General features: G+C 54.0%; 1 protein-coding gene across 7 annotated transcripts in view; it reads right to left on the bottom strand.

The window, feature by feature from the left end:
* Positions 1–27,636, bottom strand: part of MAD1L1 (mitotic arrest deficient 1 like 1) — a 318,559-nt gene that overhangs the window by 95,501 nt on the left and 195,422 nt on the right. For all 7 annotated transcript variants that reach the window (XM_028091876.2, XM_088016764.1, XM_028091878.2 and 4 more), the window contains one exon: positions 18,587–18,675. In XM_028091876.2, the coding sequence (XP_027947677.1) occupies positions 18,587–18,675 (89 nt within the window). The remainder of the gene's footprint in view (positions 1–18,586; positions 18,676–27,636) is intronic.

Genomic DNA, 27,636 nt, shown 5'->3' with positions numbered 1-27,636 from the left:
CTACGCGCAGAGTGGGGAGAACAGCCCCCACTGCGCGCCGCTTACAAAAGAGCGCTCTGGACACAGAGAGGCAAACCCCCGTAAGACAGCGGCACGGGGACAGAAAGCTGGAGACCCTGCTGGTATCAAAGTGAATTTCAGAGCCAGGAATGGCACCCGCAAGGCAAATCCATAATGACAAAGAGGCCAATTGGCCAAGAGAACATTACCGTCCTAAACACACACTTGCTAATGACAGAGCTTCAAGAGAGATGCAGCAAAACCTGGTAGAAATGCAAGGAGAAATAGCCAAGCCCACAATTACAGCCAGAGATTTCAATATCACTCTCTCAATAACTCATAGAATGAGAAGCAAAAACCCCAGAAGGATAAAGTAGACAGGAACAACATGATCAGCCAACTTGACTCAAGTGTCCGGAAGGAACACTCTGACCAGCACAGCAGAGGGCACCGTCCTCTTGGGTGGACACACATTTACGAACACAGACAGAGGCTGGGCCACGCAAAGAGGCTCAACATATTGAAAAGGATTTTAGTAATTCAAAGTATCTTCCGTGACCCTAATGGAATTAAGCTAGAAAAGAAAGATAACTGGAAAGCATAATATAGCATCCAAGAACACAGAGCACGTGGAGACCAATCTGGAAAAGCTGTCGGGGGTCCACCCTCTGATAACTATGCAGGGGTCCACTGAGCAGAGCGGAATTAACATCAGCCCAAACACATGGAGATACATGCGGCCGTGGCTAGAAGGCCAGCCTGCCAAGACTTCACTTCTCCCCACACTGTTCGAGAGAATCCAAGCCATCCCCGTCAAATCCCATACGTTTCTCTGTACAAACGGACAAGCTGATTCTAAAAGTCATGTGGAAATGTAACAGGCCCAGAATGCTCAAAACAACCTTGGGGGAAAGGATGGAGAGCTAACAACCTAATTTCGAGAATTGTCGTAAAGCCAGAGTGACCAAAACAGCCTTGGTCTGAAGTCAGACTGAGCTAACACAACAGAGCCCAGAAATAAACACCGACACATGGACAGCCTGTTCTGATAAATATTCTAAGGCGATTCAGCATAGAAAGGATGCTTACTCTTTTTAAAGATTTATTTATTTTAGAGAGAGCGAGAGAGAGTACGCACGCGAGCGGGAGGAGGAGCAGAGGGAGAGGAAGAATCTCAAGCAGAGTCCCCACTGAGCATGGAGCTGGACGCGGGGCTCAATCTCATGACCCTGAGATCACGACGAGCCAAAATCAAGAGTCAGACATTTAGTCGACTGAGCCACCCAGGCTTCCAGAAAGGATGTCTTTTCAACAAATGGTGCTGGAACAGCTAGGTATTCGTTTAAAAAAAAAAAAAATCCTCCAATTCTGTAATGTGTGTAATATAAAAAACTAACTCAAAATAGAAATAGAAACCTCCATGTAAGTCGAAAAATTATAAAATTACTAAAGAATATAGGGGAAAACCTGCAAACCTGGGATAGGCAAAGTTTCACAGCTACAATATCCAAATCATCACAAATAAAAGAGAAAACACTGATACAGATTTCTCCTTAACAGCCTCACAAAGCAGCGAAATGGCGAGCCACAGGATGGGAGGAGGTGCGTGCAAGGGAGTATGTGACAGAGGACCTGCACCCAGAACAGATGAAGAATGCCCAGACTCAGCAAGGAACAAACCATCAAGTAAAAACTGGACACGAGTGGGAACACTTTGCAGAACAAGACCCCCGATGACGACAAGCAGAGACGCTCAACATCATCGGTCGTTAGGGAAACAAAGTGCACACCACAAGCAGGGCGGCCGCACATCGATTCCGGGTACAGTGGGAAAGGCTGCGGGCCAAGCGCTGCTGTGGAGGCCCTGGGGGGCCGTCGGCTGGTGGCGGGGATGCTGGGTGGTGCAGCCACTTTGCAGACAGGCAGATTCCTAAAACAGGGCAGCACACAGCCGCCACCGTTCCACACGTCGGCAGTGACCCGAGAGAACAGGAAGTACATCTCCACACAAGGACTTTATTTGTAACATGAGGTCGCTTTGTCTGTGACGGTCAAAAGCCGGGGAAAGCGAATGCCCGGCCCCAAGTGCACGCAGACAAACTGCGGCATGTCGACCTGGCAATCAAAGGGAACACACCACTGATCCACGCGCTCTGCGATGTCAGAACAGTGAAGCCGGACACAAAAGAGTGGACACTGCACGAGACTGTTCCTCTCCAACTTTATCAAATGCCAACCAGTCCGCTTCAGTGGAAGCAGATCAGGGGCCGCCTGGGGTGGGGGAGGAAGGGAGGGTTCCAAGCACTCGAGAGCAAACGTCGGGCATGACGGGCAGGTCCAGCACCTGGAGTGTGGTGACCGTTCGACAGGGGCGTGCGTGTCTGTGAGAACATCACACTACACTCTGAACATGTGCAGCCTGTTGTTGGCCACACCCCAATAAAGCTGCAGAAACACCTGCTGACGTGCACCACCTCACACCCTCACGAGCACTGCTGCAGGCCCTCCCGCCCCCCCCGGCCTCGCAGACGGGAATCGGGCCCTGGCGGTTGGACTCCTGCTGGGTCAGGGCTTCTCTGAGGGACGGACAAGGAGGCGCCCCCAGGAGTGGGGGCGGGGCGGCACCTGCCGCCTCGGGGAAGCAGCCTTCTGTGGGAAGGACTATTGCATCTTGGGCGCAGGCTGCATGAGAAGCCCTGCTAGGCCACTGTGAAAACAGGATGTTATGGATTCTGAAGGCTCGTGAGCAAATGTTCTCGAGGGCTACATTCAAATAAGCACATGCTGTAGGCGTATCAATAAGACAGCTGGCTGTAATCCATGACGCTGTCAGAGAACAAACCCACATAAATAATGCTTGTTTACGTGTTTTAAGACGGAGCACCTCCTTTCCCTGGGCCTCCTCTTCAGGAGGGAGAGAGAATAAACTGCCTGTGTTCCAAAGCTCACAAGGCTGCTTTGCCTTCAAGTGGTTCAAAGCCAGCAGCCGTGGTATGAGTTTCTAGAAACTGCCTCCACATTCTTGAGACGTGGGCGGTGCCACACAAACCGGACGACATCCCAGATCACCTCTAGAGAAGATGAAGCCAGTCAAAGCAGGGTGTGCACAGGAATCAGCGAGGAGACGGCAGCTGCTAGCTGCTCCCACTGGACCACAGAACGGTGATAGGGGAGGGAGTGCCAGGGGTGAGGCCCCACCATGGCCTGAACAGGCACAGCCGGTGGCAATGGCCCATGACGCACCTGTCCAGCCTGAGTGCCCGCTGTTCCCACACCACACGCACTCCCTGCTGCCTCCCCTTCCCTGACAGGCCCTGACTGTTGGCTCAGGACTGTGCCGTGCGTCACACACCCACCCTGTGTTTCCAGCACAGAGCGAAGGGTCGGGCTCACAGGCATAGATGACTGCGTCCATACGCAACAAATGTTGGAATCCCGCAGTAGGGTCTGCAGCACAGAGAGGCTGACGGCCCAGCTCTGGGGTCATTCATGCACGGAGGGGGTCCTGCTATGCACTGAATGTCTGTGTCCCCCCAGATTCTTATGCTGAACCTCCGTGTGATGGAACGTGGAGGCAGGCAGGGTTCGCTGAGGTCATGAGGGTGGGACCCCATGATGGGGTAAGTGTCCCTGTGAGAGAGATACCCGAGGGCTTGTGCGCACCGTCTCCCACCATGAGTACTCGGCAGGAAGGCAAGGCCTGCAGCCAGGAAGAGTCCTCACAGAAACAACCACGTGGCCCCTTGACCTCAGACTTACAGCCTCCAAAAGGGAGAAAATAAATGTCTGTTGCTTAAGGTGCCCGGGCTGTGCCATCTGCCATGGTGGCCCGAGCGTGGAGGCAGATTTGGTCCCGAGGGTTGGGGGCCGCTGTGACAAGCCCCTGCCCGTGTGGATGCGGCTTCAGAGCGGGTGATGGGCACAGGCTGCAGCCAGGAATCTGGGCACTGAGGGTAACTATGGTGAGGACTCCAGTGGAAACAAAGAGCATGTTCTGGAAGGTGGAGGAAAGGTGAGCCTCGCCACAGAGTGCAAGGAGTTTGGCTGAACCGTGTTCTTGTATCGGTGGCATGAGGCTGTTCAGCAGAGACTGCTAAGCGGAGTTTGGAAAGAGCGACTTGCGATAAAATGCGAACCAAGGATGTGCGTCGGGAAGGAAGTGTCAGTGTTACGGACCCCTGGTCTCGTGCAATGAGGAGGCCTCACCTCCATGGCCTTCCTCCCAAGAGCCCAAACCTAGGTCTCTTCATGAGACACGTCAGACAAGCCTGGCCCAGGAACAGCCATGGCCACCTGGCCAGGGCTGACGAGGTTGCGGGAAACAGAGAGAGACCAGGATGCTGTCCAGAGCAGAGGAGGCAGGGGTAACCAAAACCAAGGCGGGGCCTGGACTGGACGTCAGCGGGCAGATGAACAGCGCAGTCAAAGGAAGGCTGCCAAGAGCGACGGTACACGCCCACAGCAGGTGTGTCCAGTGGAAGACGTTCGAGATGACAGAAAACATGTACACGGGAGCTCTTGTCCTGTTTTTGCAAGCCTCCTGCAAACCAAAACTTAATCCAAAATGAACAGTTGGCATGAAAGAAAGTTACAGTATCATCCTGGACAAGACACTTACTCCTTTCTCACTTCCTTCATCTATAAAATTGGGATAGTAATAGTCCATACTGGGTTTTTTACAGCTTTTTTTAAGAATTAAATGAGTCAGTGCTTGGCACGTAGTAAGGGCTCACGCAAGAAAGGAACATGAAAAGAAGGAACGGCAACAGGAAGAAAGCAGCGAGCGGAAGTGACTGTGTCGACATTGGATGCAGGGAACCAGCCGGCGGCCTGCCCTAAAGGGGCCACGATGACACAACGTGCAAGACACAGCGCAGAGATCCCGCGGGCTGGGTCCCAGAGCTGCAGGAAAGTGAATCGCAAGAATATTTTGGTTCCCCATGCACACGGCAGCCTGTGGAGTCTGCAGGAGCAGCAGGTCCTACAAAAGTGCACTCGCCTGAACGAAGAAATACTTGACTGCTAACAGTGCTAACCACCATCTGGGCCTCAGTGAATCATAATCACTGATCACCAATCCTACTACATGTAGGAACAACAGAGTCGAAACTTCTTGCAGGAATTACCAAATGTGACACGGACACAAAGCAAAGACACACTGCTGAAAACGTGCCTGGAAAGGGGTTAATTCAGCAGGACGCAATAACCCTCAGTGTACTTGCTGCTAAAAGCAGAATGTCGAAATGCACGAAGCAACAACGGGCAGCACTGCAGGGAGAGGAGAGCAGAGTGGGAGTGCAGCCGGAGCCTTCACACCTCCTCTCAGCAACAAGCAGACGCTGGGGCAGAAGGGGCTGCATGAGCCATGGACCAGGCAGGCCTAATGGATACGGGAACAACGCACCCCCCAGGACAACAGAGTCTTTCTCAAGGACAGGTAAGCATTCTCCAAGATAGAGCGTATTCCTGCGGCATTTAACAAACCTTAACACATTTTTAAAAACTGAAATTGTACAAACTATAGTCAGAGACCATAATGGCATTAGAGGTCGGTAAAAGACAAGTAGCAGGAAATCTGTAAACGTCTGAAAATCTAACATCACACATCTAAATGACACGTTGTTTGGAGAAACGACTGATGAGATTCTAGAGTACATTTACGTGAATGAAACGAGAACACGACACACCGCACTGCAGGATGCAGCTGAAGCCTGAACACTTCTATGGGAAAACGAGATCTCAAATCATAATCTAAGCCTCCACCTTAAGAAACTAGAAAGAAAGGGAAAAATATCTACCCAGAGGAAGCAGAAGGAAGGATATATAAAGAGCAGACGTCGGTGAAACTGAAAACAGAAAAACAAAGAGAAAAATAAAAGAAACCAAACACTGGTTCTGTGAAGAGGCCAATTAAACAGTGAACCTCCAGCAAGACTGGCAAAGAAAAGAAAAAACAGAGAACACAGAGTCATCATATCAGGAACGAGAGGCTTCCCCTACCAATCCTGCAGACAGACAAGAAAGGAGCTGTGCGCACAACTGCGTACATAGGACCTTGACAGTTTATATGGAATGCACCGATTGTACAATCTAGCCGAGTTCTCCCCAGATAAATGACATAGCCTGGGTAATTCTAGGACTAGTGAGGACATTATGCTATTAGTTAAACATCTCACACACAGAAACATCTAGGCTGAGTTGGTTTTACTGGGTGCAAACGTTTAAAGAAGTGATGCCAATTCGACACCATCTCTTCCAGAAAACAAAGGAGAAGAGGATGCTTCCCAACTCATTTCACTGGGTCAGCATTATGCCACACAAAACCAGACAAGAACAGCACCAGAGAGCTACAGACCAGCATCCCTCATGAATATGGACACAAACTCATCAACAAGACATTAGCAAGCTGAATCCAGCAATACGTGAAAAGGACAATACATCACAACCAGGGGGGGCTCATCTTAGGATGTCAGGCTGGTTGAATACTGAAAAATAAATCAACAGAATCTGCCATGCTGACAGTCTAAAGAAGGAACACCACATGATCATATCAGTCAATTCAAGGAAAAAGGACCCGAAAAAATTCTGTATCCCTTCATGGTAAATCAAGAATAGAAGGGAACTTCTATATCCTGATAAAAGATACCTACAAAAAACCTACAGCTCACCTCATTCTCAGTGGCTAAGACTGAATGCCCTCCCCCAACACCAAGACCAAGGCAGAGGTGTCCACTGTCATCATCCCACCTCAACACTGTACAGAAGTGCCAACCCGCACAAAACACAAGGAAGGAGACCAAAGGCATACCACTCGGCAAAGACGTCAAACCGACCAAATATAAAGACAACAGAATATCTATGTAGAAGCACCCAAGGAATTGAAACAAAAAAACCCTCATAAAACTGATGAGAAAATTAATAGAGGTTTCAGGATACAAAATGAATAACTAAAAAAAATCAATCATTTCCATGTAATAGCAATGTATGACAGTAAACCAAAATAAAACAAACTTCAGAACTGATATGAAAAGACATACTTAGGTCCAAATCTAATGAAATTAGAAATGAAAGATAGGACATTACTTCTAAGTTTGTTGGAAATAAAGAGGACTGCCAGACAAGACTGTGGACAACTCTAGGTAGACTGAATAACTGACACTAATTCCTAGCAACTCACAAACTACCAAAACTGACACAGGAAGAGACAGAAATCTGAACAGACCAGTAACTAATGAGGAAATAGGAGCAGTGACAAAACAACAGCAAAGAAAAGCGCAGGACCGGATGGCTTCGCAGGTGAATTCTACCAAACACTTATAAGGGAATTAACACCAATCCTTCCCAGATTCCTCCAAAAAGTTAAAGAAGAGGGCACCCTTCCAGATTCATTCTACAAGACCAGCATCATGGTGGTCCTGTAGCCAGGCAAAGACACCACAAGAAAACCACAGACCAATAACCCTTATTCAACAGATGGGTAAGAATCCTCAGTGAGATACTAGCAGACCGAATTCAGTGCCATATTGAAAGGATCATACATCACAACCAAGTGGGATCCGTACCAGGAATGCAAGGTTGTCTCAAAATATGAACATCAATCAAAGCAATACACCACATTAATAGAATAAAGAAAAAAACCCACATGATCATCTCAACAGATGCAGGGAAGGCATCCGACATATCATCAACCCTCAACCAGCTACGAACAGAGAGGAACTTCAACATGACAAAGGGCACTTTTGAAAAAACCCACAGCTATTACCAATCTCAGTGGTACAAGATTGAAAGGTTTTGCCCCAAGATCAGAAACAAGACAAGGATGTCTGCTCTCACCACTTCCATCTGATATACTACTAGAAGTTCTAGCCTAAGCAATTAGGCAATAAAAAGAAATAAAAGGTTTTCATATTGGAAAGAAAGAAATAAAACTGTATTTGCAGCTGCCACAATCTAGAAAACCCTAAAAAATCTGCAAAACAAACACACACCTGTTAGAGTTAATAAATGAATTCAGGAAGCTGCAAACTACAAAATCACTTATGTAAAACTAGTTATATTTCTATCTACTAGTAATGCATAATCTGAAAAGGCAATTAAGAAAACAATTCCATTTACAACAGCATCAAAAAGAACAAAATACTTAGGAATTAATTTACCCAGGGAGATAAAGGTGTAATATTGAAAATTGCTAAACATTACTAAAAGAAATGAAAGAAGGGGCACCTGGCTGGCTCAGTCAGAAGAGTATGTGACTCTTGATCTCAGGGTTGTAAGTTTGAGCGCCACGTTGTGTGTAGAGATTACTTAAAAATGAAATCTTAAGAAAAAAAAAAAGAAATGAAAGAAAACCAAAATAAATGGAAGGCATCCCATGTTCAGGGATAGGAAGATTTTAGTGTGGTTAAGACCTCGGAAGAATCCAAATAATCTTGAAATAGAAGAACGAAGCTGGAAGACTCATACGTCCTGGTTTCAAAACCTAACTAGAAATCAACAGTCACTGGAAAAGAATGGGCTTTATACAGGTAACAACGGTAACAACGTGGATGAATCTCACTGATGCCAAGTGAACAAAGCCAGTCTCAGAAGACTACATATTGTAGGATTCCATTCATCAGACGTTACTGACAAAAATGGAGAAGGTGTCCATGGTTGTCATGGGGTCAGCAGTGTGGAGGTGGGTGGTTACAATGGGAGGGCACAAGGGGGACTCAGAGGTGATTAAATTACTTTGTTTTCCGACTAAGGGGCAATTAAAATTCATAGAATGGCACCCCTCATGAAAAAAGGCAATTTTACCATATAAATAATTTTTTAAAAGATTTTATTTATTTGTCAGAGAGAGCGAGCGAGCACAAGCAGGGGGAGCGGCAGGAAGAGGGAGAAGCAGGCTCCCCGCTGAGCAAGGCGCCTGTTGCGGGGCTCGATCCCAGGACCCTGGGATCATGACCTGAGCCGAAGGCAGATGCTTAACTGACTGAGCCACCCAGGCACCCCTGGGTAATAATTTTTAAAGTAAAATATAAAAAAACTCCTGGTAACATTCTGTACTTTATCTGTACCTTACTGTGATGGCAAGTGCATGTGTGCACATCTATCAAACGTGTCTATGGCACTAGGTAGGGGTGAAGGTGGGCGGAGTAATTTTATTGCTGACCTTCTTTAGAACTGAAGGCACACAGTGATAATAAAAGGAAACCGGCTTGTATTTGGTTTCGTTATTGTTTTAACCTTCTCCAAAGAGAACGCACCATCTTAGACCTGTGCTCAGTGGGGACAACTGCACAACCCTGCCCCTGGTACTCCAGCGGTCGTAACACCGTATTTTTTTACGGGGACGCATTCTACTGTAGGTTAACCATCCTCAGTAGAACACTGTTTTCTAAAACCCTCTTTGGGCCGTTTGTAGACTTCTGTAGACTAACACAGAGAAGGCACAGGTGCAGAGCCTGGCCCACGGAAAGTACTGAATCAGTGTTAGCTGCTTTGGCTACAACTATGAAGTATGAGGCATCAGAATCCCAGATGCAGCCAGACTTCCATGGTCTAAATGCCGTCAGGCCTCTGAGACCCAGAGGATACACTTGCAACGTGTATCAAAACACGGACAACAGTTAATGCACAGAGATGTTCACCATAGCTTGCTCTGAATGGCTGAACACTTGAAACAACTCAAACTCCAAAAGTGGATTAATTAACTATGTTTTGGAACAGACTCTCCATTAATATTTACAAAGAGTCTGTAAAAACATGGGAAAGTGTTAGGTTATAAAGTGAAAAAACAGGGTTTGAATGATGTGCTTCACTGTTTATAAAACATACGCGAATGGAAAAAACACCAAGACTCCAGTGAGAGATGGTGGTTCCTATATATAGATTTAAGTGAACTCTTTCTCAAAATCTCACTAAAACAAGAGTAAACGTTTTCCTCTTTTTTTTCTGTACTTTGCACTTCCAAGAGGACAAAGAAAATAAAGGAAGGAACAACATCAAAAGACCTTTAGAAGCTGGAAAGCAGATGGAGGAGTGGTAAATAACCCAAAAAGCTAAATCCTGGGCTGGCAGTGGAAAAGCCAAGAAAATCCTACAGTCTCAGGAATGGGCACCACCAGTAGTCACTTCTGGAAACGGAGAGAGAGGGTAGGGCTCAAACTGGAAGATTGTTTGGAGGTGGGGTTTTTTTGTTTTGTTTTTAACTTTGTAGGAAATAATTACAGGAACTTGCAAAAAACGTACAAGGAGGACCATGAGCTCTTCACATAGTCTCCCTCAATGGTAACAACCAGAGCAAATACAGTTCAGTACCAAACCCAGGAAAGCTGACCCTGGTGCAGCCCGTGGAGGCTCCCACTTGCTAGCCCACATGAGAACCCACCGTACATGCAGATCTATGTAACCACCGAGGGCAAGACACAGAACTGGGTCAGCACAGAAGGCTGCTCACGCCACCCTCCTGGACACACACATGCTCCTTCCCCCCAAAACCCTGACAACCTCCTTTGTTTTCTGGAAGAGACTGCATAACACTGATATTACTCTTCAAGTGTTCAGAATTCTCCAGGGACACCATGTGGGCCTGGAAATATCTTTTGGGGAAGCATTTTAGTTATGAACTCAATTAGTTAATGCTTACAAGACTAAGCAGATGATCGATTTCATGTTGGTTGAGTTTGGGGAGTCTGTGGTTTTTGAGGAATTGGGCCGTTGCTCCTAAGGTAACAGATTTGTAAGCATAAACCGTCCGGAGAGGTCCCATTATACCCTTTAGACGGCCACGGGATCTAGGGACACGCCCATCTCGTTCCTCATACAGGTGACTGTCTTCTCTTTCCATGTGTGTCTGTTTTGCTAGACGTTTCTTGATTTTATTGCCCTTTTTCGAAGAATGTTTTGTTTCAATAATTTTTTCTACTGTTTCTCTCCTTCAATTTCATTATCGTTTGCTACTTACTCTTTCTTTGTTTCTGCTTGTTTGGGGCTTGAGGCTGGAACAAAAGTTTGAGACCTTCCCCCTTTGGGCGCTATCCACCTCCTTGGCGCTGACGGAGCCATGTCTCGTGGATTTAGGTCTGTGCCTTACCACGGCCACTAGCTGTGCTGACTTCTCCTTCGAGACTTCCTTCTTCACACACAGGCTATTGAGAGGTGCGCCGACTGACGTGCAAATGGGAAGAGATGGTCCCGCTGTCTTCCTGTTACCTCTAGCGGGAGGTTGGTACGACCAGCGAGCGTGCTCTGTAACTGTGATGCTTCCAAGTGTGTTTCATGACCCCAGACGTGGCCTGTCTTAGTGCTGCCCGGGTGCCCGTGGAAGGAGGGATCCACGCAGCGCTCCACAAACGCCGGCCGGACCCTGTGGTTGGCAGTGATGCTGAGTTCCTCCACGGCTTCACGAGGTCCCTTCCAGCGGTCCCGCCGTCTGAGCGGAGTGGAGGCCTCGACCGGGCACGTGGATCGGCCGTTCCTGCTGTCAGTCCTACCGCTTCCCGCTTCATGTCCTAAAGGTGTGCTGTTTGGTGTGAACACACTTGGGGTCATCATGTCTTCTTGCTGCACTGGTCTTCGTGTGATGCCCCTTTTTGTCTGCAGCAACCTTCTGTGCTCTCATGTATATTTTATCTGATATTAGTTAAGGTGGCCATGCCTCCGTGAAGAAATTAATGTGTGCGTGGTGGCCCATCTCTCACCCTTCCCTTTCACCCCACCTAGATGGCTGTGGCCCCAGGGAGCCTCATCAGGACAGGAGAGGTCTGTGCTTTTACCCACCTGCTCATCGCCATCTTTTAACTGGTGCATCTGGATCGTTTCCATTAAAAGTAGTTACTGATTTGCTCCTGCTTAAATCTGCCACGGTATTATTTGTTCTCTGACTATGCCTCTGTTTCTCCTTGGATGCTTTTAGGATTCCTTTGTATTTACTGACAGTGGTTTGGTGTGGAGCTGTCTTTGTGTTCCCTTGGCCGGCGGCATGACTGACTGGACACCGAGGTGAGGAGCGGAAGCAGAGCTGCCGCCGGGGCCCGGCCCCCCCACTCCCCACATGCACGCAGCGCCACCACTGTGTGCGGCCACGGGCCATGGACCACCGAGTGCCAGTCAGCGAACGCTGGGGGAAGACAGCCCACGCCACTGCCCTCCTGCCCTCTGTCAACCTGTCCTTCTATCGGGGACGCTCCCTTAGCCGCTCAGCACAGGGTCTCTGTTACTGGCACTCTGAGGACGTCTGGCTTCTCTGCTGGCCCTGAAGCTCACGGTCCCTGGCAGACAGCTTGTTTCAGAGCATGAAGGACGGCCTCCGCAGCCCCCGAGGCCAGCTCCATGCTGCTCCAAGTGGCGTCCCCGCACATAGGGCAGCGTTTCTCTGCAGCTTCTTTCAAGACTCTGTCTCTGAGTTCAGATTAATCAGGATGTGCCGTGTGTGAATTTCCCTGGCTGTACTTGGTGTGTGGTTCGCCTGGCTTCTTCAATCTGTATGTTTATGCCCTTCACCGTATCCGAGGGACTTTCAGGCATTGTTTCTTCAGATATTTTTCCAGCTCCAGTCTTTCTCTTGCCTCCAGGGCTCCAATTAATGCATGTTTATCTCTGGGGCCCCGATCCCAGCGGCTCCGCTCCCGTTTGTCTGCTGTCAGCCTGTTTCCTCCATCCTTCTGACTGATGCCATCTGTCCGTCTGCCTCTGAGGTCGCGACTCTTGTCCCCGGCCCACTGCTGAGTCTGCCCGGTGAAGTCTGCATTTCTGGTGGCTGGATTTTCCAGGTATACAAAAGTTTCTGTTAGGCTCTTCTTAATTTCTCCTTTGTTGAGGTTTTCCATTTTTTCATTTGTTTAAAGAAGATTGATAACTGTTTGCCGACGCATTTTTATAATTGCTGCTCCACGATCCTTGTCAGATAATTCTAGCGCCCATGCCACTGCCCCGCAGCCTGTCTTCTCTTGTTCACGTTATGACAGCCTGGGTCTGGGTAGGATCCGAGATGTTTTACCATATCCTGCAACCGAGTTCATCTGCGTTTGGCAGGTAGCCCCCGTGTAGACACAGTGCCGGTCCAGGAAGTAGGTGCAAGTCCTGCTACTCGTGGGCCCTGCTCATACAATGCTGGCAGAGGTGGACCTTGCCCACCACAGTGGAGTCCCATGGACACGAGGGACGGGAAAACAAGGGCCACCTTGCTGCTACAAGTCAGACTGCAGGCTTCCTGTTGAGCCTTCTGAGCCTGGGGCGGTGGGAGGCGGGAGCAGGCCCTGCCGTCTTGCTCCAGCTCTCGGATGCAGGGAAATCTGGGTGGCGGCGGCTCCTGCCCAGGGGGCCATGGAAGGCCAGCTCCCCTCGCCCTGCTGACACAGCCGGCACTGCCTGCTCTGGGGGGTGCAGAAGAAGGTGGGTCGCCACTGGCCCGGCTGACACGGGCTGTGAGGCCCAAGTGCCCCTGCTGTTTGTTGTGGGGCGGGGGTTGTCAGAAAGACTCTCCCTTGAGCCTCCTGGGTGTGTGTCTGCAGCTGGTCCAGGTCAGAGCCTCTGCAGCTCCAGGTCCAGGGGCTCGGGCAGGGGTGCGGGGAGCTCACCACCCCGCAGCTCAAGTCCCAGGGTCCCACGTGGGCCGCCTTCGCTCCCCTTCCAGGTCTTGCCCACCTGTGTGTCATGCCAGGTTTGGAGTCATAAGGGGAGGGCATGGCAGAACGGGATGACTGACCAGAAGGGGGCATGGAGATCTTTGGAAAAGCCAGCATCTCTGTGTTTTCCATCACCCTTTTCTCTCCCTGTCCTAGAAGAATACCAGAGGTTTATTTTCTTGAGAGAAAATAGCAGATCTCTGGGCCGAGGAACACCAGATAAGGTGCAAAGTCACCGCAGTGACCGGGGGCCTTTGGGAAGGTTTCCATAGTGATGCTGAGCTTCCCCTCAGTTTCCTGGCAGCACCTATGCCTCACAGACAGGATCTTCCCCAAAGACATGACCAGCCCTGAGGCCCCGTGAGGTGGCCCAGCAGAGCCCTCCAGGGCCCACCTGCCCTGTGAGCGGATGGCTGGGCCCACCACACTCTTGAGGACAGCATCCAGCACGAGAGCAAGGTCTGGTTTATACCCGCCACACTGACCTGACCACGGAAGCAGTCAAGAGAGACAGGCCTCCCGGAGAGAAGAAAGCTGCAGAGGGGACACAGTGTGCTCGTAAAGCCGCGACAAGGCATCTGAAGTATAAAAGAATATTCAAGGAACCACCACCAAACAACAAGAAATTTTAGGAAACATCACTGTAGAAATACAATAAGAACAGGCTGATAAATCTGAGAATACGTTACAGAAAGTAGAATAAAAAGATGAAAAATAAGATCAAAAATCTTTTTAAAGCAGAGCACGAATTCAGGAAGTTCAACACCCAAATGATACTAGGCTCAGAAAGAAGGACTAGAGAAACCGAGGAGAAGAAATAATCCAGGAATAACCCAAGAGAATCGCCAAGGACTGAAGGGCAAGGTCTCTGGAGGCTGCTGAGCGCCCGGCACAGTCCATGAGCACAGGCCCGAGCGGGTCTCTGCAGGTGGAACAGGCATCAAGGACAAGACGCTTAGGCCCCGAGAGAGACGGACAGAGGCACACACCTCCATCGCCGCACAAGTCAGTGCAGGGAGAGAGGCCGCATCACTCAGCAGCCCGGCACCTGGCACCCGGCCCTCGGGAGAGGCCACCAAGCTCCAGCCTACGGAGCAGGGGGTTGGCAGAGGGGCCCAGGCTTGGTGGTCCCGCCATTGCTCACAGGCGTGCCTGTGGCCCAGGAGAAGGAGTCCTGCTGACCAGAGGCTTCCCCGTCCGACCTCCCAACGGAGCTGCCAGTTGGCGGGGAGTGTGAGGTTGCAGAGGCTCCTGCAGGTTGGCCCTGGCCTCCCCGGCCGATCCTGAGACACCCGGTGCTGGCCCAGGAACTCATGGCCTGTGAGCATCAGGGCTGGAGGGCTGTCCCACGTGGTGGCACCACCTTTCCACCGGGACCACTCGCTGAGGGCCACGGCCCCAGGTCTGAAAGGAGGAGGCATCAGCAGGTCTGACATGCAGGGAGGCTAGTTTTGCCCTCAAGGCCTGGGCTGTGGGTGGGGGCTGGGCTGCCATGGCCCTGTCCAGCGGTGCCCTCGTCTCTGAGATTGCCCAACCGTTCTGGGAGCTCAGGGGGCAGGGCCTGTGTCCTCCTGATTGTAGACTCATGGGTGCACAGAAGACAGGGTGTTCAACAACGATTTGTTCAATACAAGATTTTTTTAAAAAATGAGGCAGGGTCTAGCACCTGGCCTTCTGGAAGGGGTGTGGGTGAGACCAGGGGGCACAGTGCCTGCCGTCCTCGAAGCAGGGGTCCTAGGCCGGTGGAGAGGGTCTGGGGCCAGGCCAAGAGCAGGGGGAGGGGCCGGCAGGTGCAGCAGAGCCACAAGCGACTCTGGGGGACTGAAGTCCACCTGGCCACTGAATGCAGAGACCACACTTAGGATCTGGCTGCCACGTGACAGCAGTAAAGAGAGCACCAGGATTTGTTCCGGGGGAAAGGCCCACAGCGTCTGCGTCCATCTCTGCGCAGGTTCCCCTGGTTTGCTGGTTAAAGAGCAGCGTTCCGTGTGTGCACACTTAACACATCACCTGCGTCTCACATCCTCGACCCCACACACTTCACAGGTAACACACCCATTTGCCCACGTCCGTCCCCGTCCCCGAGGACCACAGGCTCCCTGGTCACCAACAGCAGGCTACAAGTGGCCCACTCGTGGGGGGAACAAGAGATTAGGAAGGTGCCTGGGGGGCCTCTAGGGTCCCGTGCCCTCCCCTGCAGGAGACGCGGGAGCAAAGGGGCCAAGGTGCCTCTCACGGGGGGTGCGGGTGGCTGCTACCCTCCAGTGCCCTCCCCACCCGCCCCTCCCAGCTGAAGGGCCACCCTGAGTGGCCCCGTGCACTTCCCAGGAAAGCAAAGTGTGGCGTGTGACATGGGAAACTGGGGCATGGCACCACTTGGGAACATTTACCATGAAGGGGACGCTGGGAGGAGCAGAGGCAAGGGGTACGCAGGGTGAACGGGGTAGTGAACCAGGCGGTAAACCAGGAGGTGAACCATGGGGTTGAACTGGGTGGTGAACCGTGGGGTTGAACCGGGGAGTGAACCAGGGGGGTGAACCGTGGGGTTGAACCAGGGGATGAACTGGGGGGTGAACCGTGGGGTGAACCGTGGGGTGAACCATGGGGTTGAACCGGGGGGTGAACAGCGGGGTGAACCGGGGGGTGAACCATGGGGTGAACTGGGGGGTAAACCTGGGGGTGAATCGGGGGGTGAACAGTGGGGTGAATGGGGAGGTGAACTGGGGGATGAACCGGGGGGTGAACCGTGGGGTGAACCATGAGGTTGAACCGGGGGGTGAACCATGGGGTGAACTGGGGGTGAACTGGGGGGTAAACCTGGGGGTGAATCGGGGGGTGAACAGTGGGGTGAACGGGGAGGTGAACTGGGGGATGAACCGGGGGGTGAACAGCGGGGTGAACAGGGTGGTGAACCGGGGGGTGAACCGTGGGGTGAACTGTGGGGTGAACCGGGGGCTGAACCAGAGGGTGAATGGCAGGTTGAACCATGGGGTGAACCGGGGGGTGAACCATGGGGTGAACCGGGGGGTGAACCATGGGGTGAACCAGAGGGTGAATGGCGGGGTGAACTGTGGGGTGAACCAGGGGGTGAACCTGGGGTGAACGGTGTGGTGAACAGTGGGGTGAACGGCAGGGTGAACTGGGGGGGGTGAACGGCGGGTGAACCATGAGTGAACAGTAGGGTGAACGGTGGGGTGAACCGTGGGGTGAACAGGGAGGTGAACCTGGGGTGAACCAGGGGGTGAACCGGGGGGTCCACCCGCGCCATAGCAGCTGAGGGGCTGGCAGGGCCTCACAGACCTTGTTTCCTAGCCACTGGTCCTGGGAAAGGGCCGGGGTCGGGGGCTCCCTGTGGCTGTGCTCGGTGGACCCTGGAGCCTGCCCAGCAGGGGCCCTCACCACAGGGCTACGGGGGAAGCACGCGATGTGCTGTCACGCGTGGTTCCAGCCCTCCCTGGAGCGGCCAGAAACTCAGAGGGCAATGTGCACGTGTCCCGGCAAGTGGTCCACACAATTGTCGACCCAGTTTTGATTAATTAACCACAAAAGCTCGTCTCCCACAGTTGCTTTCACCAAACAAGACGGTGGGGGCGGGAAGCTCTGATCTTGATATATGAGATATCCCCGATAAAGCCTTTTATTTAGATGTTAAAGATAAATAAAAAGGAATCCACCCAAAGCGTGCCAGCCCATGCAAATGTGAGCGTAGCTGGCCTTGCTCGGCCAACAGCAGACCAGGGCCTGGACAGCACGCTCGCATCCCTCACATGCTGCTGCCTCCCTGCTGACCCCTGGGTCCCCATCCCCGCCTGGCCCACCGCCAAAGCCCCCCCCAGACACCAGTTCTCGCAGCACCTCTGCTGTGCTTTGGCAGCCCCATGCTGCTGACATGATTTTATGTGAATGACATCTCCTCTAACCCCCATTACTCTGTAACATTCAGGAAGACAGACAAGATGCGCCCCTGCTCACCCTGCTTCGTCCTCACACTCAGCCCGGGGGACACCCACAGCACATGCTCGCATCTGAACAAGTCAGAGGATAACAAAATGGCAACTGCAGAATCGGGGGGGGGGTCCCCAGGGACAGCTATTTATGAGGCCAAGGTCCTGACATGAGACAGGCTCCAGAAACGATGGGAGAAACCTGGAACCTAGAGGGGGGCCATCGCCTGCACCCACACACTTCCCGTGGGGAAGTCCACGGCCCACACATCATCTCGCACCCGGTCCTCACAACCCGCAAAGGAGGGCTGCCCACCCAGCGCAGATGAGCAAACAGCCCCGGGGGGCACACAGGGTCTGGACAGCTCACGCCCCAACCCCTGGCCATGTCACCAAGCAGCAGGGTGCTCACCCACCCCGTCTCTCCAACCCGCCGAAGCTCCTGAGGATGGGAAACTGGATGTCCCGTGCCTGGAGGCCGGCGGGGTGCTCAGAGCACCCCAGAGCCCAGGCTGCTTGGCCTGCACTCACTTTGCACCCAGAGGTTCTGGGGAGACGCCATCTATTTGCCCATCGGCCACTTTTCAGTAACAAACTGAAACAACAGGGCCAACTGGGGGAGCCAAGGGGAGTTGGCAGTAGGCCCTCAGAGCTCCACCGAGGTCTCCCTGAAAACCTCCTCCTTCAGGACCTGCTACCTCTCCTGGCCCAGGAGGTGGGTGGCGTGCTGCGTCAGGACAGGGTTGGGAGGATCGGGAAAGCCCCTGGGGAAACAGGCGTGTTCTGAGCTGGCCGGACACACGGACTGAAGGTGGCCTGGCTGACATTAGGGAAGCGCCCTGTGAGCGGCTCTCTTCTGAAACAGGGCCGTTCGTGCCCGGCTCCAGACAAGCCCCTCCTGCACCGACGGCAGAACCCGGCACACCCCTCAGTGCTGGGGGCACAGAGCCAAGTCTCCGTGCAGAGGACTCCGACCAGACGGAGCGCGATTCAGGAAGGCAGGCCCGGAGGCCGCAGGTGCTGACATACCTGAGCGAGCTTGCCTCCTCCCTGGACAGTGGGAAGCTCTGCTCGGCGGCACTGGACTGAGACTGTAGCATCTTCACTTCCATCTCCAGCTGCGAGAAAGCACAAGCGGGTCAGCGGGAGGTGCTGCGGCTGCCCTGCCCCCCCTCCTCCCACGGGCCCCGAGACCGGAGATCCTGCACCTGGCTCCCGGGGCCGGGGGGGGGGGGGGTGACGCTGCGGGCAGAGCCGCCGTCTCCTGGGCTACCCCTGTGTCCCGGGGACCCAGGACGGCCGGACCTCAGAGCCCGCCAGACACAACCTCCCTCTCAGCGCCCACCTCTGGGGCAGCAACAGACACACACTCTGGGGCATGCTGATGGGAAACATCAAAATCTGGGGAAAGGGGGTCACAGCAGCTGGAAAGAACAGTCCACGTTTACCAATGCTTTGATCTGCTTTAATAGTCATGGTACCTTATTTATTTGCTGCTGTGAATTCCCTTGCAGAATTATAGGTGACACAGATTGCCTGGGAGGGAACGAGGACTGGAGATGTACAGAAGCCGGAGAAGGAGCAGGGGCCTTCACAGGAGCAAGGCTGCAGTCTGTGTACAGCCCCCAGAACTCCTGCTCCCTGAAAAGCACGCCTCCTTCCCCGACTCCAGCTCCTTGGCTCAGGACACCCAAGGCTGTTCCTCAGAGTTAGGGTTAGGGTTAGGGTTAGGGTTAGGGTTAGCCCCGTCTGGCAGATGTGGCTCTGCACCCGTCATTCTGACCGGGGTCAGTCTTTCTGACCGCTGTCTGCCCAGTTCTTGGGTCAGAACGGATGCTCGGTGACTGACTGTGCAACAAGACAGGAAAGCAGGGGGGCGGTGGGCCCCTCACGTGCACCCAGGATGGTCTGCTCTGGCGCAGACATGGGTTTTGAGGCTCCTCTGTGGGAATCTCAGATGGTGGGGGGCTCTGCGTGCTCCCGAGTTCGCAGCATTCAGCCTGTGTCACGTGAGAGAACAGGAAGGCCGGCAGAGGTGGCAGGTGGGCCTTCGTCTTTCACAAGGCTTTCCCACAGGTGCAGCCCTGTGGGTGGCGGGCTCACCACCAAGAACGCAGACCTGTCAGCCTTCGCCACTCCTCATCAAACAAGACCCAGTCCACGGGGCAGATGTCCCCAAGGGGCTCTGACAAGTCAGTACTCGTTAGAAATGACCTTAGTCGGCTGCAGAAAGCAGCACGGGTGTGAGCTGACCAGTGTCTCAAGCTCCAGAGCCCCACGGAAGCCGCTGAATGGGACAATGACCATGACAGTCTGGTGAGCGCTGCAGGGGGAGCTGATGGGGTGGGGGTGCAGGGCAGACACGAGTCTCCCTACCTCATCGGGGGGTGGCCTGCACACAGCTCCCACGTGGCCCCTCCCCGCAGCGGCCTATCCTGATGCCCCAAAGGGAGGCCACTCGACCTCCCCACCCGACTGTGCACGCCAGGGGACAGGTAATTTCAGGAAGAGACTTCCCGCCAAGCCCACCCAAAGGTACAGGCTAGGAATGGTGTCCAGTCCGGGTCTGCGGACCCGCCTCACTACCCTCTGGGCCTCGCAGCTGAAACCCCTGCCCCTTCACCGGGGCGGCCGAGAGTTCCCAGTCCCGCACCAGCACGTGGACGATGCCGCTGTCCTGAGCTGGGCACCGACGGGGTCTGTGGGAACGGTGCTGACAGATCAGCATGGCCCGGGGCTGAGGGAACAGAGTGTGGCTCCACGTAGCTGCCTTCCTGGGCCTGAGGGAGCAGCCTTCTCGAAAACGTCCTCTCTAGGCTGTTCCTGGAAAGGTCCTACTGGGGCAACTTATTTAGGAATTCTTGGGCCCGAGGCATCCAGTCTGTATGAAACCCTGATACTAACCATCGAGGTCCCAAGTGGGACCAGCACATACGTGGGTGACCCCAATCCTGCTGGTCGTGGAGAGCAAGCTCGAGTGGGAGTGGCCTCCCTGAAGTCCCCAGAGGAAAGGAGAGAGTCAGAGTCCCCACACATGCCCGCCCCAGTGCCCACTGGCCACAGGCCCCCTGCACAGGGCAGGGACGAAGTGACCCCGCCGTGGCACCACAACGTGGAACAAGGCCTGCTCATACTCAGAGAAGCGGTGTCCACCGTGTCCGGGGCCCTTCCTGCTCCTCCCACACATACACCTCCCTGAACTGGCCAGGCTCCTCACTCCTTTCTGATGCCGCCTGGATGCTTATGCAGGACCGGGTGGTCCCTGTGTCCTCTTCATGGCCACAGCCAAACAGGCCAGTGGACACACGGACCTCGCTGGACCAGGCCGGCTCTCCTGGAAGGACACAGAACCAGCCCGAGCGCAGTCTGGGCTGATCCCTCTCCGTCTCTTGAGCAGAGCAGGCTGCACACCTCACAGCTCCAAGTGCCCGTGCAGCAAAGCTGGTCTGCGGAGCTGCAAGACAGGACGCTCCGCAGGGACGTCACGGTCCCGGCCCAGGCCCGTACCCCTCCCCCCAGGTGCTGTGACCACTGTGCAGCCTCAGGATCCGAGGGTCAGACGTGGGACACAAGGCATACACACCCCAGAGGGCTCTGCAAAAGCACCCTGGTCACCCCGGTGCTAGCTGCAGCCACCTGGAGCCGTCGGGCTGTGTGGCTCCAGAAACAGTCTGTGCTTCCGCCCGCAAATAGGAATCGGCTCGTCGCCTAACTTATCTCTTCATTTACTGTTAGGAAAACGGTAAGACAGCCTCACCTTGTTTGGTACTCTGGTTTTCTCACCCAATCTACTTTGCAGAGATTTCCAAACCGGTGCAGACAGCCTCCCGGGTCACGTCTGTGGCCCCGTGGAACTCCCACCTCCTGCTGACCCGTTTCCAGGGACGAAGGTTTGCGCCGCTTCCCACCTGACAGCATGAAGTCATGCTGCGGCGAGGCCGCTCTCGCATGCGCTGGTCCCCCCGCCAGCCCCTGATGTCCCCATACGAGGATCCCGAGGCGTGACATCCCCACGCCGACGTCCGACTCCACGCTGTCACCAAGTTCTGCGTCTGCTTCTGACTTCCTCCTCCATCCGCCGTCTGTCCGCGACAGTTCCAGGGTCCTTCCTCTCTCCCACCCCATCCTTCCCCTCAAGCTCCTCAACAAAACAAAAACCGAAACCCTTTCAGAAGATACTGGGATTGGGTTAAATGCTCAGACCAGGGAGTCAGCGTGCGAGCAGGCGGCCGCCTGTCCGGCTCACGGGGGCGCCTCGGCCTCGCGCACTGGCCAGGGGCAGCCGGCGGGGACTGAGTACCCTGGTCTGCGGCTCTCAGCGGGCGGGCTCGGCACATAGTCACGTCCGCTGTGAGAGCGACGGCCCGGGGCTGCCCCCCACACCAGGAACCCCGGACGTCCCGAGCTGTCTGGGGCGTCCCTGGAGCGGAAGCTCGTATCGTCCTATTTACAGCACGTCAGTTTTGGGTCGAAAGAGATACACTCTATTATGCTGAGAAATTATCCATATGTTCACATTTTATTAAGACTAATGTTGGGTTTTTGTCAAACGCCTTTCAGCAAATATGGAGCACTTGCCCTAAAAACAATCCAGCAGTCCAGCACGGGGGAAACCGTGGGGCGCGGCCGGGGCCTGTGGGCTCCGCACCCGACCCGTGGGCAGCCTGAGCCCCTGCGCGCACGTTGCCCACACGGCACAGTCGTTGCTCACCTCCAAAGAGCCTCCCCCTCCATGCTCTGGTCAGCGTGCACGGCACGCATGGGGTCCATGTTCGGACGGCCTCGCAGATTGCCCCCTCAAACTGCCTCAACCTGAGGCGACTGGTTTCTGCTGCTTCTCTCTGGGGGAGGGCAGGGCGGCCATTGGGCAACACCTGTATATTTAATCTCTTTAACATTTCTATCACTTCTGGAGTCAAAGTATTCATTTCATTCAGATTTTTATTTAAGTTGAGCTGTGGTACAACTCACATCTATTCTTTTTAGATTTACTTACGTGTTTGCTCTATTTCCCCTACCGTTGAGGTACGGCTCGCACAAGGTCCAGTGCAGGAGCCCCAGCTCCATGACCATGTGCGTGTCCGCACCTGCGGGGTGCTGCTGAGCAAGACCCGCACGCCCTCCCCGCCAAAAACTCTGGTTCTTCTCAGTCCTCACGTGGGGGGGGGGTGCGTCTACTCAGTTTTCACTGGGACTGTGGGGGATTCATACATTGAACTGGCTTTATTTCGGGCACGGGCACTTGGATTTATTATTTCCACTGTTTTTCACTTTCTTATTAATTTCAGCTTTGATCTTTGCAAATTCCTACTTTTTGCTTGACTAGGGCTTATTTTGTTTTCCTTTCCTGAGTTCCTGTGCGGGGTCTTTAATCTATCTCTATTCACGCTTTCCTGCTCAATAATATAAATATTTAATCTGCAATTTTTCTTCTCAACCCCGCTCTGCTTCCCACAGGCTCTGAGACGTGTTTTCTGGATTCTGTGCATTTCTGGATACCCTTTCTTCTTCGACCCAAGAAACGCTGAGGACAGAGGTTTGGGTTCTGTTTCTTTCTTGTTTTGTTCATAAATCTCAAGTTCATCACGTGTCTGCATTAGTTCTACCTGAGCTCAGGAAGGTTTCCTGTATCACCAATATACGGTGAATTCTGGTGAGCGTTTCCTATGAGCACTTTATCAAAAGAGTCTTCTTTAGTTTTGGGCTTGAGGGCTTTATCTAAAATGGACTGTTCCTTCCATCACTTATTCTTGGCCCACTGAGAATATCATGGGTCACAAACTCTTCTACTGCTGGTGCCCTCAAGGACTCCCTGGTCCCCATCTCTGCTCTTTCTGAACATCGATGATCTATCTGTAGCCTGTTTATCTTGTTTACTTTTTTTGTGTGAAATGAGTTTGCATCTTTTTGTTCTAGTGGTTGCTTTTATAACTCTTCCCTTGACGTAATACCTGCACTTCTCTGTGTTTTTGACAGTCCCTGTTTGCCTCCTCTACCGATGTGTGACCCTTCTTACTGTTCACTTTCGACAGCTAAATGTGCTCTCGCTACACAACGTTCACTTCAAATGTTTTAACCTTCAGCTACCATGGCGGGAACACTGCCACTACCACGTCCGCTCCCGTCTGCTTCCTTCCGGAGAACTTCCATTAAACACATGGACTCCGTGTTTCCCGAACCCACAGCATCTGCCTGGTCCTGTTTCCTGACCGCCACGCTGGCTTTGGTCTTCCAGGCCTGTGGGTTCGGCTCTGGCCACCGCTCCTTGCAGACACGCACCCGGCCCTCAGGCCCACCAGCCCCAGCTCGCCTCTGCTCCAGCCTCACAGACACCCCAGATTCGCGGCAAAATGTTCACAATTTTCGTCTGCTCAAGGTCAGGTTTTTAATTTTTTTTGTGAAAATTTTTTGTTACTTGCTTTTCTACAAAATGTTTGGGTTTTACAAAATTGTGTGATCTTGCCTTTATCACTCATTGAAGATGATTTTCATTCAATCCAGCTTGTGCAAAAGGGCACACACTGCAGAAAGGACAGGCTGCCTTCTCCTCCAAACCTGACCAGGTGGCTCTGAGTTCCACGTACCTTCCCGACTTCTCTCTGCAAGAGGGCACGCCGCAAGCTCTCGTCTCCGTCTCCCCCTGCGGCCGTACCCCCGCCAGCAGAGCCGGTCCACGGAGCTGCTCCTTCCAGCGCTGTTCTCTCTGGGCAGCTTCACCTCTGGGCTCATCCTGCACACCCCTGCCACCGCCTCCGCTGAGAGCCAGCCCCCTCCCGTTTAGGGGCTTGAGTTCTGGCTGAAGTTCTGTTTGGCCCAAATTTAGGTTTGTCTTTTTTGGCTTTCATTCTTTTTGGTACTTTTGGACCATTTCCAGGAAAGAAGGAAGAAATGCTGACATGCTACAGTGTTCAAAGCCAAACAGGCTCTTTTAACTTGTAAGCTTGACTCGTAACAAATAGGCTTTCTACTTCACTCTCTCCCGCCCCGCCAGTGCCTGACATCCCGAGCCTCCGAGGGCTACAGCCCACACGTCCTGAGGCCCATGAGGGACTGCCTCAGCCTGCCCTCGGGGAGCCTGCACCCTCCCGGCTCCCCAGCCCGGGATGGTGGCCGGCACACAAGACACACGTCTCTGCCTGCCAGTCAGTCCCCAACCACCATTCAGATCCACCCCAAAGGCCGCCTTCACACCAGTCCTCCCGAGCCAGGAGTGCCAGCCCCCGTGCACTGTTCAACTGTGTGATTCCAGGACTCGTGTGTGTGACTTTTCTTCCCCACCGGCCTGGGAACTCCTGAAGGTGGGTACGCTCTGGTCACCTCTTTACCCAATTCCCAGCTCAGACATGGCACGCAGAAGGAGGTCCAGGCCCACAGGCAGGGGTCCAGAGCACGTGGATGACAAGCACAAGCCCAGGCCTGGCACGTCCCCTGCGTGTGTGGCCCAGTGCAGCACAGCCTTGGGAGTGGTGGACCGGCCAGGGCTAGGACCAGGACAGCCCGGGGCAGGGAGTGGGGCCGCGGTAAAGACACAAGAAAGCACGCCATCCAGGGAGGAAAAAGACCTGGAATTGGTTTACCCACCAGACACCCAATTTCACAAAGTACTTAAACGGATTTATACTTAAAAGGAGGAAAACCAGTCGGGCTTTGAAAGGGGCTATTGGGGGAGGACCGGGAGCAGTGTTGCTGTGGCTGCCTCAGGAACAGCTGGGCACGGGGTGCACGGTCGTCCACGGCCACAGCCTCTCCTCCAGGGCCCCTCTCCCGGGGGCATTCACACCATGCTGTCCGGGAGCCCCTGGGCTTGTTCACAAACAGGCTGACCCTCAATGTCCTCATCTGTAAAGTGGGGGCAATACCTTCTGTTCCTGAGGTCTGAGCAGGAAGTGAGAAGACAGAGAGGAAAATGCCCATCCGAGGGCCCGGCACACACCAGAGCCAGAGCCCCTTCCCTGCAGTGCCACACGGCCACCCCTCTGGAGGGTGCCCAGGGCCCACCCGTGGCATTGCCCTCCCCCACCCTGAGGCCTGGCCCTGGCTCGCCCGGAGAGACAGGTGAAGCCACACTGCTAGGAGCTGGCACTGGAAGAAGTGAAAATTGGAAATGCATTAATATTGCAGCCTACAACTACCTATTTCATACTTGACTGAGAAAAATCTGTATTTGGGGTTGCTATAAAGAAAAAAAAGAACAGAAAGCTAATTGGATTGCATCTTGAGAGACTTGCTAAATGACAAAACCATGAGGACGGTTCTAGGAGCCATTCTCAAACCACGGCCAGCCCGCAGGTAGGGCTCGGAGGGGATGCCTCTCGGAGGGGCTGTCTGCAGTCACGGGGCAGCGCCCGTGATGAGGACGAGGCCCACGCACCATGCACACCCTGGACGAGGTCCTGGGCCCACCCCGGCCAGTGGGAGCCACTCCACAGAGCTCCCTACTTCACCTCCACACGTTGTCTCCTGGAGAGACACCGCTCTGCCTCTCCAGCCTCTGAAGTTAACACACAAATTTATATTCCTTTCTTGGGCTCGCTCTCCAAATAAACAGGCGTAATTACCAGCAGTGCCTGCTCCAAATGAATCTAACGCCCATGGAGCCCGGGGCTGGCAGACTGCTCACATTCTGGGACAGGTGGGTGCCCCTGGGGACCCCCCGCCCCGGGGAAGCCAGACGTGCCAGCCCCGTCCACGGCCCCCTCGGAGGCTGCTTCTTGTTCACTAGGCAAGCAGGCTGAGGCCAAGGAGGTAAACGTTCCTCCAAAGCCAAGGGCCAGCTGACGCCCCCCTGCCATTTTCATGCTGAACCTGGAGCTGAACACTCGTGGGGACCAGGAAGCAGCCCCCGAGGGGACTTCGCCTCCAGCCTGGCCGAAGGTCCGTACGCCCCCAGCCCCCCTGCCTCTGACGCCAACAGAAACCGAGCCCGCCACTCACCGTTGATGCCAAGGACGTGAACTGCCCGAGCACCTGACTGCTCCACTCTGGGGTTGCACGAGGAGGGACCTCCCAGCCCACACAAGACACTGGGAGCCAGCAGGCTGCCGGGCAGGAAGATGGCGGAGCGCTACCATTTTGCCTTGTTTTTACGATCCCCACTTCACATCGCATGCACGTGTCGCTAACTCAAACAGTAAGAAAACACTAAAAATATCCATTTATTGGCTCAGAGCCCAGGCCAGCATCCACCAAAGGACAGGCCACCCAGTCGAGCCTTTATTCTCGATAACCAACCCCAGCAAGTGGCTCACGTGGCGGCACGTGCCCCGACCACCGGTCCTTAGCAGTCCCTCCGGCTTTCCGCCCCAGCACCGACCTCCAGGCCCTTGTGGGGGCTGGGCGCATGAGCCTGGTGTTCGCCCAATTGTTGACTGAACATAGGTGTTGCCTCTGTGCCACTCTGGGGTCCTGGCTCAAGATCGGGAGGGACAGAGCTCTGGACCCTGACTCCAGACCACAGGGAAGGCACTGGTTCAAGGGGCCACCAGGAAAATCCCGTACTTTGGCAGACACATGCCGACCGGAGAGAGCGCCAGGAACTGCTGCCCTCGGAGCTTCTGCTGGCCAACCCACAGCCAGGGTTCGGGCATACTGGGCTCCCTGGAAACCTCCCAGCTGCCTCCCAGGGGACTGTGCCTCCTCAGGGCCTGGTGCCCACACGTCAGGGCATCTTCACAAAGGCCCCTGGAAGCCAGGCCCCGACTGCAGCGTGGATCAAGCCCAGGAACTGGGGGTGACACAGCTTTAGGGATCCTCTCAACCAGGGGTCAGAACACTCGTAGCGGGAAGGCCCGGTGGAAGAACCGCACTGCCGCCTCAGGCAGCCACAGGTGACCCGCACACCAACGGGCACGTCACTTTAAGTGCATTTACTGAGAGATGGCAGTGGGCTGGACGCGCCGTGGGCTGGTCTGCTGCCCCCAAGCTGGCCCATCCCCTCCCTGCTGATGAGGGAACGAGTCAGCCGGGACAGAGGCCCAAGAGCTGAAGGGCGCACCGTCTGCAGGACGCCAGCCCAACAGCCCCGCAGCTGGCCCACCCACTCTCCCCATCAGGGTGGTGGTGGGCGGAAGGCATGCCGA

This window comes from Eumetopias jubatus, unplaced genomic scaffold (genome assembly GCF_037043125.1).
Source record: "Eumetopias jubatus isolate StellerSeaLion01/CBP00866 unplaced genomic scaffold, mEumJub1_p1.0 scaffold_12, whole genome shotgun sequence".
Classification (NCBI taxonomy): Eukaryota; Metazoa; Chordata; class Mammalia; order Carnivora; family Otariidae; genus Eumetopias; species Eumetopias jubatus.
Note: the sequence above shows the minus strand (reverse complement) of the source record. Positions and strands in the feature narration are given on the sequence as shown.